Below are 12,206 nucleotides of genomic sequence, written 5' to 3' on the forward strand. Positions count from 1 at the left end.
TGTAGAAACCTAACAAAGGAGTCCTGGAAGAGCCCACGGACATGTGCAGAATGGAAAGATTCTGCTCTGGTCAAGGAGCTTCACACAGAAGACTGTTTCTGAACCATATGTATGAACAGTGGTTCATTACTAGCTTAAATGATGAGCGTGAATTTATCAGGCAGGAAAGTGGTCACTTATGTACTGGAGGGGAACATTCAAGAGGGCAAATAGCATGTGCAAAGGCCCGGGGACCTCAGGTGGCTAGTAAGGCCCAGTGTGACAGATAGATGCAGGGAGATGGCAGTACAAATGCAGTTGGTCCTAATGACAAGTCTCTTGTAGATCAGGCTAAGACATTTGAACTTTATTCTGTAGGCAAAAAGAAGCTCAGCAGTTTTTCTAAGTTTGGAAATTATTTGATTAGATTTCTTCTGATAGATAACATTGTAATGGGAAATTCATTATAGTGAATTTCAGTGGCGACGAGACTGGTGACAAATGAATTGTTGTCTTTCAAGTAAGACATGCGAGAGAAGACTGAAGAGGGGTAGAAGCAAGGTGTGACTGGAGAGGAGCAGTAGGAATTATAAGACTTGTGAAATCGGAACCCTAGGTTTTGCAACTGGCTGAATCACCAGGTGAACAGGGAGGAGGTTTCAAGGATGACTCTGAAGACTGGTAACAACATTCCCTGGGCCTCAGCAGCATTTGTCAGTTAGTTAGTTTGTTTTGTTATTAAGCAATACACAACTTAAATTTCAGACTAAGACTTTTTCCCCAAAAAAATTGTTATGTATTTCCATACATACTTAAAAATAGATATTCTGCAGCAGCTCTAACCAAGAAGCCTGCACAATAGGAGAAAATTTTAAAAAGCTATCAGTATTTGAGAGACACTTTGGCCTAAAGTGGAAGGAAAATACATTCCCCCAAGAACCACAAGGTGAATATTTTAACATCACTTCAACCTGCACAGTAAATAAAACTATGGAAAACTCCACATAGGGCATTAAGAGATTCAACCAATAATGGTCCCAGGTTTTTATGATCAGCTACTCACAGAATTTTTGCCTTTACAAACATTTATTTGTTCAGATTGATCCTACTGAATTCAAGAACAACATAAGTGAGTGGATAAAAGAACTGCTACAAAAAATAGCTTTCCAAATGTAAAGACTCTGAAAGTTGCAAAATGCTTCTTGGACAAAGAGGATTTACCAGTTTTTATTTTTTAATCATACCTTCCTTCACTGAGGCGAAACAGTAAACCACCTCGTCTAACCTATAAAAGCGCATGGAATGGAAATACAAAAACACTTGGCAGCAATAAGTTGTGTCAGAAGTCCTTTAGATAGAAAAGAAAAATCCCTCATTTCGTCTGAGAAGCTGTCAGTCTAAGCATGTGAATAGTGGGGAGGAAGGTAGGATTTAAAGTCAGAGGACTTGGGTTTGGATCCACAACTACTGTGTTTCCTCGAAAATAAGACCTAGCCGGACCATCAGCTCTAATGCGTCTTTTGGAGCAAAAATTAATATAAGAGCCGGTATTATATTATATTATATTATACTATATTAATCTATAATATAGATTAATAATCTACTAATTAATATTATACCCGGTCTTATATCATAGTAAAATAAGACCAGGTCTTATATTAATTTTTGCTCCAAAAGATGCATTAGAGCTCATGGTCCCGCTAGGTCTTATTTTTGGGGAAACACAGTATAACTACATTACTCTTCAACATTGTTCTTGATGCACTAGCCATAAACATGCAATTTACCCAAAAAGGATACAAAATGCCTAACAAAGACTTGTGGAAAATGTCATATTTCACTAATAATCAAAGTTTTATTTTTAAAGTAAAGATTCTAGTCTATTCAATTAGCAAAGTATTTTGTTATTTTTACAAAAAATAAATTGGTGTCAAGTATTAATGAGAACTGAGAATTGACATGGGATGTAAACTGTTTCAACCTGTGTTAAAAACAATTTAGCAACTTAGCTCTTGGTCCTATGACTATACCTAAGGAAATATTTTAAAATGAGAAAATCCTTAAGTAAAAACTGCCAATTGCAATATTACTTACAATGCAGGAAAACTAAAAGCAACTTAAATGTCCAACAGAAAGACATAGTTCAATAAATTTATTTACAGAATTATGTTTATAAAGACAAGACAATGCTAATGTTATAAAATTGAAAAAAACACCCAGTATACAAAATTGTCTGCTTCCAGCATTTAAAATTGGCATTTTAGAAGGCATTTTAAATTGGACGATACAATACAGTAAGCAGTAGAATGGATACCTTTTCATTATTTCCTTCACTTTCTAATTTTCTATAATTACTACAATTTTTTAAATATGAATTTTGGACATTGCATCTGGTACTCAAAAGCAATTTTTTTTTCTGAAGGTACTCAAATCTTTAAATATTATTTTCTAAAACAGTTTTTAAAATATTTTGGATAAAATTCAAGGACAGCATGTTCTTTCTTTTTATATATTAACTTTGTAAATTACAGAAAAGATATGGATAATATAATTGCCCCTTTCATACCTTCAGATTATCTGGCAGTTCTGATCGCCCTGCATACCCAGGGTTCATTGTTATAAAGACAGCACATGTGGGGTCAAGTTTTAGTTCAGTTCCTTCAAACACTAGTATATCAGCACCTGCATTAATACCTGTAGATAATCAAGAATGAAATGACTTAGCAATTCCATAGATAGATGTGACTTGTGCCACTCAGTACCTCTCATATTTCTACTTTTTTCACACAAAGACAAACTAGTCCATTACCTCTTTGGATAGTAAGAATTTGTTGAGCAACCACAGAAAGTACTTCCAAATCAATTCTGTTAAACTCATCAAAGCAAGCCCAGGCTCCACAAGATAACAGTCCCTGGGAGAAAACAGTAACAAAATTTTTCAATTATTATCTGATTGAATATTACATTGAAATGTTGCATTTTCACCTGATCTTTTCAAGAATTTAATATCCTATTAAGGAAATTGCTATTCACCTTTATCTTCAAAGATAGCTTTATTATTATTATTATTACCAATTCATTATTCTTCATGAATAAAGAGTTTGATCAACTGGAAAATTTTCCAATTGACTTTTTAAAAAACTTTCTGTATATTTTTGGCATTTAGATATATACTCGTAATTTCAAAGTCTTTCTAACTTTTTATTTACATGTTGATTTTATTTGTTTTTTCATATGGATTCCATAGAATTGGTTGTAATAATCCTCTAAATAAGATGACTCCTGGTGCCAATGAGACTGGTTTGTGGTCTGTGGATCTTAAAAGCCAGCTAACATAGTTTGAGGCCCTGGTTTGCAATCTTAACTCATAGCTACTTCACAAATATGTACCATTTGGTAATAAGGAAAAACTGGAAAATCAAGCTTGAGTAGCTCAGTCCAAATTTAAATTCTCTTAAAAAAGTCAATTTAGCAAATATTTGTTGAATGTACAGTCTATAGATTGTATATGTATATATGTATGTATGTTTTACTGAGTACCTGGTATGATGCATGGTACTTTGTATATATCTTTTATATAAGGAAACTAAGGCTATATGATATGACATTAAATAATTAGTACAAATCCACACTGCTAATATTGGCTGAACTTGAATTTGTACACAGTTCAATCTACTGAACCACACTGGATTGAACATGAACTCTATGCATGTCAAAGAATGTGCATTTTTGTTAATTAGAGAAAATTCCATCTGTGACTTTGATCTCTAACACATGATATAATAAAAGGCTTAGAAATCAGAGAACGGAATGCTTATGAAGTAATATATTCAAACAGTTTACACAGATTGTGAGGGTCTCAATAGTAAGACCCATGTCTTTTTTATTCTGTACCCCCATTATTCAGCATGATCTTAACACAAGTGTCCATGTAATCAATAAATACTTATTGATGGGCAGATTTAATACCATTTAGTATAAGAATCTAAATAAAAGAATAAAGAATATCATATAAATTCAAAAGTTGAGTAATAATTATAATCTTTTAGATTTGCTTTTTTTTTCTTAAATAATCATTAAAACAAAATTGTATGTTATCACAGAGGATGATTACAAAGGTAATTGGTTGTTCAAATGTATTCTTGATATTTTATTCATTATCATTTTGACTTTTTAAAACTCTTATTCTGTTTCAACATCACAAATGTAGAGATTTTTTTATATCCCAAGTCTGTTATAAAATGACCAGGTCATATTTCAGCCAGTTTAATGTATGGGGTAGAATTGGCATATTATTTTTCATTTGTTTGGTTATTTTTTAAAATATTAAATTTCTCTGGAGAAATTTTAGAAAAGTAAGGATTATAGAGTTTTCAAAGTGTACTTTGAAAATTACAGAAAATTACAAATAAATAGAACCTATAATCCCAAATAGAGAATTTTGTGTTCAATTGTACTACCTAATATTTTAAGGAATAACAGGCTGTAGCAACAAAGTGCTAAATGACCAGCTTTTCATAGGTTCATAGACAGGGACTTTACATCTTAATTCCCCCATTTGCAATCATACAGACTTATAAGAGTGGGATTCTAACTCAAAATAAGAAGAAAAAAAGTACAACATGAATTTCATGTTTAACAGATAAACTAAAATGTGCCTATAAAAACAAATTACTGAATCATATCTTGTCAATAACAACATCTATAGTTAAAGAAGCCTTCAGATTCCCACAACCTTCATATGACGTAGTAGTTCTCAAACTTTTATCTGCCCCAATGTCTTAAAGGGACACTACTCATTCCTATCAGTAATACTGACCCATTGTAGCAGAATTGGAGAGGGAGGTCTAGCTCCTTCCCAAATGTGCTTTTGTATAACCCCACTTCTCTTGAGAATTATTGAGATGGTATTTTGCCTTACTTAAACTATAATGTCTTTTATTTGCATTAAATTGTGCTTCATTATAAATAACCTTCCTCTGTGAGCTGTTATCCTATTGTAAAAAAAAATTAGGTGTCAATTCCAACCTTAAAGAATTTTCCTAAAGCCAGATAATCCAGCCCATCAGAGCAGTTAAACACGACACACTGTTTGGCTACAGCTTTTGCCAAGTCTTTGGTAGTTTCAGTCTTTCCAGTGCCAGCTGGGCCTTCAGGTGCTCCCCCAAGGTGCAAGTGAAGGGCTCCAAATAATGTTCTGAAATGTAAGAAATAAACAATCTTTGTAGAATAATGTAATATTTTCATATACAGACTAAAAAAAGAAAAGTTTAAACCGAGAACCAAATTTCCCACTTCCTCATCAATAATTTCTTTCTTTCCACTAACCTCTGAAAATCTCTGTGCATTACTTTGTCTATTATTATATTTCACTTAATAGCTGTACATATGACAAAATCTAAACAAATTCACTCTTGAAATTCAGTGCTGGCATCTGATTAATATGGAGAATTAGGCTGACCCTGAACCACCCAATCCCCCTAACTGCAAGCATATGGAGATGCTACATAAAAGAAAAATAATAACTTTTGAAATACATGGCCATTTTTGAAAGAATGAAAAGGAAACCACCAATAAAGAGGGAATGAAAATCTGGAAAGACAATTAGGTGCTAAAGCTACAGAGGTGCATATTGCTTTGGTATTTGCATATCACAAATGTATACATATCCATATAGAAACAGGAAAAAACAAAACAACTCAAAACTGAGCAAGGTGAGGAGCTGGAATGGATCCATCTATAAAACCTAGAAGGCTACATTTTCTGTAAATGGGAACTAAAATTACTCCAGAGAGACCAAAAAAAAAGAGTCAACCACATAAAAGACAGGAAGCTTACGCTTCACGCAGGGCCTGATGAAAGCCTATATTATTCATGGAGGTGGCGCCCAAATTTCCATCACCCATGGGCACATGAATCCAAACTGAAAAATTAACATTAAAATATTTTTCTGGACCACAGAAATCCCTAGACCTTCCTCAGAGAGAAATGTGGAACTGCTCCACATGGACACCTCCACAGCTGAGAATATGTAAAACTAAATGTGGAAAAACCTCCCCCAGAAGTGAGCTCACTGTTAAAACAGAAGAGAGAGAGATCAAAGTAAAGAGTCAGACTTGCAGTAGTGAAGGCAGATGGACAAAGGACTGAAGGTGTTCCTACATGCATGATACTCTGCCCTCTTCAGTATCCTGGTGGTTTGTTCGATAAGATTTACAATGAAAAGCAACAGACATCAGAAAATATCAGGAAGAAAAAGAAGTCAATTTCATAAAAGAGACAAGTTGAAATATGTGCAACGAAAAATATAACTATTGAACTTTTAAAAATTTAGCAAACAGATTAAATAGAATAACCATAAAGAAAACAGAGAATTACATACTATAATAGAAGGTAAATATGGAAGATACAGAAATCTAATACAAGAAAAGTTAAGAGACATAGACGAAAGAAGAAAGACAATGGGGAAAGGGAAAAATTTTAAAGGCCATGGCTGAGAATTTTCCAGAATTAAAGAAAGACATGAATTGAAAATGTTCCAAGTATGATAAATAAAAACTAATCCACATTTAGAAACATTAAAGTGAATATAAACAACAAAGAGAAAATCTTTAAAACTACAAGAGACAAAGAAATTTACCTACAAAGAAATAATAATTAGAGTAAGGAGGAGAGTAATATCTTTGAGAGCTGAGGGAAAATTACTGTTCATCTAGAATTCTATTAGTATATCTAGCTAATCTATCATTTAATAATTGAGTGAAGCCGGCCCTCCAAAAGAGAGGCAGTTTTACACAAAGATAGAGCTCACTACTTGCAGAGCCTCACTGTAACCATTACTAAAAGAAGTTGTTTAGTAAGAAGAAAAATTAAGCAAAAAAATAAGTCAAAGCAGAAGAAATGGTGAGTAAAGACAATGATATTTTACCTCAATGGACTTTAAATATCTGGTAAAAAAAACAACAAAAAAACCAAACACTACTATTCATTAATATCTTAGAGTAACCAGAAAATTTAGGGAATCTACCCTAGATTTCATCCAGGAAGAATGGGGAAAAACATTTGATAGCACAAGTTTAAAAGAACAGTGATAAGAAAGAATAAAGTTGCTTTCTGTTTGCATCCTGAGACTGGTTTAGTCAATAAACTAGTTAAAATGACTAATTTTTTGGAAGAAAATGAAAAAAACAAAGTTTAATTTAGTATTTACCAATAATTTCGAATATGGGAGATGGGAACTTAAAATTAAAGTAGTTAAAGCCCTTTCATTACTCAAAAAGATGATAGAAAAAAATATATAACTAAATACTTATGATCTATCTAATGGAGATATCCAGCAGGCATGTGTGTGGCAAAAGCCACAGCAGACACCTTGGCTGAAAGTACAGATTTGGGGATCTGTTAAAGCCCGAGAGTGAATGAGAACACCCAGGAAACAGTGAAGCATGAGACAAATCACCACATGAAAACAGAATTCCAGAAAATTCCATATTTCAGGGGAAACATCAGGAGACCTCAAATGATACAAAACGAAGTCAGAAAGTGTCAAGAAGACAGGATATATGAACAACGTGAAAAACAACAGCAATACCAGACAATTGTTAGAGCTCCAGAACTGGGAAGAAGAAGCCAGCAGAGAAAGACAAATTAAAGATCAAGTTGAGAGGAGAATAAAGGGTCTAGGAAAAGATAACATAGGACACCTTTACTGAGTGGAAGATAATTTGGTACTCTATAAGAAATAAGTTAATAGTTTACCTGTAACACCTGTCAGTGAGTGGAGTAATAACCAGCCTCGGGGAATTACCCAAGTATTCATATCCATACTGTAAGCCAGCATTAATCATCTTTGTTTCTAAATGATTTTCCTAGGATACATCAAGAAAAATAAAATTAGCTTAAATAATAGAATTCTAAATAATATGAAATCTCAAGCTCTTTTATAAATAATAGACATGTTGTAAACAACATCTTTAAAATTTACCTTTCAGACATCATTTAATTCAGTAGAATTCAATATCTAATTTCCTTGGCTACGTAATTGAAGTAACTGGCTCCAATTTTTCCTATAGAATATCTTTGGGAAATATATTTTGTTTCTTATCTCCCCTATATTTTCGTTTTTTTTAACTTGTTAACACCTTTTTTAAATTTTATTTTTATTAAGGTATAATTGACATACAGCTTATAGTAGTTTCACATGTACAATATGATGATTTGATATTTGTGCATAATTTAAGCAGCAAACTATTTTATTAATTAAATCAACTAATTAAATCATGCTATTTAAGTAAAAATATTATTTGTGTACATTGTGAAATGATCACAACAGTAAGTCCAGTTAACATCCATCACTATACATAGTTACACAATTTTTTCTTGTGACGAGAACTTTTAAGATCTACTCTCTTAGCAACTTTCAAATATGCAATACAGTATTGTTAACTATAGTGGCCACACTATACTTTATATGCCCATGACTTATTTTATACCTGGAAGTTTGCTTCTTTTGACTTCCTTCACCCATTTCTCCCCCACTCCCACCCACAGTCTCTGGTTCCAATCCATGAGCATGAAATATCTTTTCATTCATTTGTGTCTTCTTCAATTTATTTCATTAATATCTTATAGTTTTCAGTGTATAGGTCTTTCACCTCCTTGGTTAAATTTATTCCTAGGTATTATATTCTTTTTGATGCAATTATAAATGAGACTGTTTTCTTAATTTCTCTTTCCAATAGAAAAGAGAAATTATTTTATCATTATTCTGTAATTATCAATAATTATCATTGTTCTCCTATATTTTCAATCATTTGTTCAATTTATTTTTTACAATAGAATGGGTATTATCATTATCACCATTTTACAGATAAGGAAACTGACGCTTAAAGAGAATAAGTAATTTGCCCAAGTCATACTTCTGGTAAGGGGGGCATCTAGCATTTGAAACAATGATTCCACAGTCTGAGATCCTAACCACTATACACATAGCTTCTCATATAGTTTTCCAGGGTTCTGATTTCTGTATCTCCTCTCCACTTACCCCCATACCTCCCCAGCTTTTCATAAAAGTGAATGAGAACTTTAGAGTCCATATCTCCAGTCACGAGCTCTCTCTTCCCATTTTCAACAGGCCCAACTTTGCCCACTGTACTAACTGGTCCTGCTCCTCCTACCTTCTCAGTGGTGACGTTATCGCCATCCACCTGGATTCCCTGATAAAAACCTTCCTTCCAGATCATGTTTCTGGTTTCTTCAGTTAATCAAAAAAGAGAAAACTTTAATGACTAAATCAGACTAAAATACAGTCTGATTTGCACATTCTTCAGATATATCAAGAATCTGTAAACGCTACTTTAAACTGACTAGTTTCAACATTTTGCAGATTCAGCAAGCATAATGACTCATTTAAAATGAGTAATTTTTTTTTATCGTTACAATTTGTGTGTAACTGTATGTGTTTATGTATTTCTATGTGACTGTACATTTGGATATGGATTGGGATATAGATATAGATACAGTTTTTATACAGATGATGTAGATATCATTTTTGTCTGCCTTAATCCTCAGCCTGGAGGATGCTTGTTTGGGTATAGTCAGCCATCAGCAAAAAGTCCTACATAACTGAAACTATTTCCCATGTGAGCCAGCAAACGCAAATGAAAACACTATGAGCTGAAATTGCTGTGTAATAACATTCAGTGTTATCACTTACTTGCCAATAGTACCTAAGCTGACTTAACCATTCGAAGTCAGAGTCATCACTAACTTTTTTACTAACAAGTGATGCGACGACATCTCTAGCATGAACATCCAGAACAACAAGGGCTCCCAGAGTAACACGATTCTGCTTGGACAATTTGCCACGGACCAAGGTGACAATATCGTCAATTTGTATGTTACAGTTTTCCAAGTATTTCCCAAGAGCCTGAAAGAACATAAAAGATGATTAGTTAATGTGATCAGAATCCTTTTGAACCAAACCACTTTGATCTAGCATGTATACAGAGTATTTTCTACATTTTTATCACAATTTTCCATATAACATAATTTTAAAATAATTCATTTTTCTTACCACAAAGATTTCAGGTGAACAAACCCCAGGTGACCAGATATTGTGGACATATATGGTTGTGTATACCTATTTGCACTCCTCTAGCCTCTGTGGTTCTTTTCAGTAGGCTTGGTAGACTCTTTGAGTGTGCCAATCTAAGCTATCACAAGCCTACATCCCCACTGTGGAATAAAGCCTGCCAGAGGCTGGTAGAGATGAAAGATAGACAATGAAAGCGACTGCAGCAGCAACAAAGCCCTGAGATCGTGATTCCAACTGCTCCTTCTTGGATCCCATGAGTCCTTCTAATAATCTTGTATAGGACTTCTGAGTAGGATTTGTGCCACTTGAAGTATAAAGATCCTAATAAACAAAACATCTAACATTTTAGTTTATGGTGAGCGAATGCCCATTCTAAGGACCAGGCTTACTCTGGGGTCTCTTTTCTGGTGGGTAAATCCAATTAATATACTTAAAAAGAGAAGACAGTTAATGAAAATCAAATTAGAATCAATGAAAACTGGTGTGCTTAAGGGAAATGTTGATATGCCCCACCAGGCTGATGTGGTCACTTTCTCTACTCTAATAATATTTAATAAAAATTATTCACTAATGAGTTTTTTTTTCTTTCCTTTAGAGCCAAGTAAGTGGTAGCAATGAAACTAAAAGTGAGGATTTCCAAGAGTGAGAAAAAGTTTAAAGGATAGAGTTGAGGATAGCAAGTTGTTTCTCTAAGGGGTACTTTTCTTATTCCTTGACATATTTTATCTTTTTTTTTTTAAGGTAGTCATTTTTTTTTAAAGTTTGGTCCTTGAACACTATTTCATTTATATGATTTACATCATTAATTGCTATTAATTTGCTTCATAAATAGTGAAAAATAAACTTCTGTTCCATCCATGTTTAAATAACCATAAGCGATTCAATTCTTGGAGCCAATTATTGAATTTAAGTATATTGAGTATATAAATTAGTAAGAACAGTTTTGATCCTAGGAAGAGAAGCTATGCCAGTTGGTGCAGCTTAGTTTCCTCATCAGTAAAAGTGAGTCTCTCTGAAAGCCTTAGCAGTTCTCACATTCTGTAGTTCAACACAAGACATAAAAATTATAATGTTTGGACCTGACCATACAAATTATATGTCCGTAAGAATTTATTACTATTTAGACTAGCAGAATGTATTTTCTTATACTAGAAAAACAGATTTAGAAGTAAAATTTAGCTTCAAACTGTGGTAGGAACTATATGAATGAGAATTCAGATAAGCTGGATAGAAAAAAAATCATGGTATTTTGTTACATTTCATTCCTTGTAAGCCATTCCATATAGTGAGCTAATGAATCTGAATGTAACTACTATTACATTCAGTCAAACATGAACCCTATCTGGGATCAAATATTTTTGTTATACCTAGATCTTTCTACATATACAATGATACACTGACTCAAAATTACATCAATATTTGCAATATCCTGAGCTCTGTCAGCGATGATTCTTTCATTCATTTCATCACCCCTGTAATGCCTCAGACAGACTAGTTCTGCAATCAACATTCATTGAATAAATACGTGGAAAAAACATATCCTGAGGGTAACAGGTCCTCTGGGAATGTGACAATATAACAAGATGCTATTATAACTTCAAGCTCTGAACAACTTGGGATGTTTGCAGAGAATGGAAGCATTCAGTTGTGTATAAGGCTGCCAAGAGTCTCCAGCTGCTCAACCAAAGTCATCAGTTTCAAATGTGAACCACACATTAATTAGAGAAAAAAATTACCAACACACAGAATACAAAAACATATGCTAGCCTCCCATGATAGAACCACAGGCAGCAGATGAAGGGCATACTTGAAGCAGGGTAATCACAAGCAGATGAAAAACAAAAGAATTAATTTTAAGGGCACATATTAAGCTTAATTTCATACCATAAAACAGCTATGAAAGCACCATAAAACACAACAGAAAAGGGCAATCAGGCAAGGAACAATAATAAAGGCGTGACTTGCTAAATCTTGCTAAGCTACCGCTTTGGAGGACCTGAATCTATGAAGCTGAGTCACCCTTGAGGCACAGTTCTCATTTTGGCTTCCTCTGTGAATGTCTCCATAACTGCATCATATTAGGTGAGTGGGGGAAAAAAAATTGAATTGACTAACAAATGAGTAAATAAAT

The 12,206-nt window shown here is 33.5% G+C and overlaps 1 protein-coding gene across 2 annotated transcripts in view; it reads right to left on the bottom strand.

The window, feature by feature from the left end:
• Positions 1–12,206, bottom strand: part of DNAH7 (dynein axonemal heavy chain 7) — a 216,972-nt gene that overhangs the window by 130,888 nt on the left and 73,878 nt on the right. For both annotated transcript variants that reach the window (XM_019741305.2, XM_019741304.2), the window contains exons 23-27: positions 9,695–9,907; positions 7,738–7,847; positions 5,008–5,176; positions 2,789–2,891; positions 2,546–2,673 (exon numbers count right to left, since the gene is read on the bottom strand). In XM_019741305.2, the coding sequence (XP_019596864.2) occupies positions 2,546–2,673; positions 2,789–2,891; positions 5,008–5,176; positions 7,738–7,847; positions 9,695–9,907 (723 nt within the window). The remainder of the gene's footprint in view (positions 1–2,545; positions 2,674–2,788; positions 2,892–5,007; positions 5,177–7,737; positions 7,848–9,694; positions 9,908–12,206) is intronic.

This window comes from Rhinolophus sinicus, linkage group LG01 (genome assembly GCF_036562045.2).
Source record: "Rhinolophus sinicus isolate RSC01 linkage group LG01, ASM3656204v1, whole genome shotgun sequence".
Lineage (NCBI taxonomy): Eukaryota > Metazoa > Chordata > Mammalia > Chiroptera > Rhinolophidae > Rhinolophus > Rhinolophus sinicus.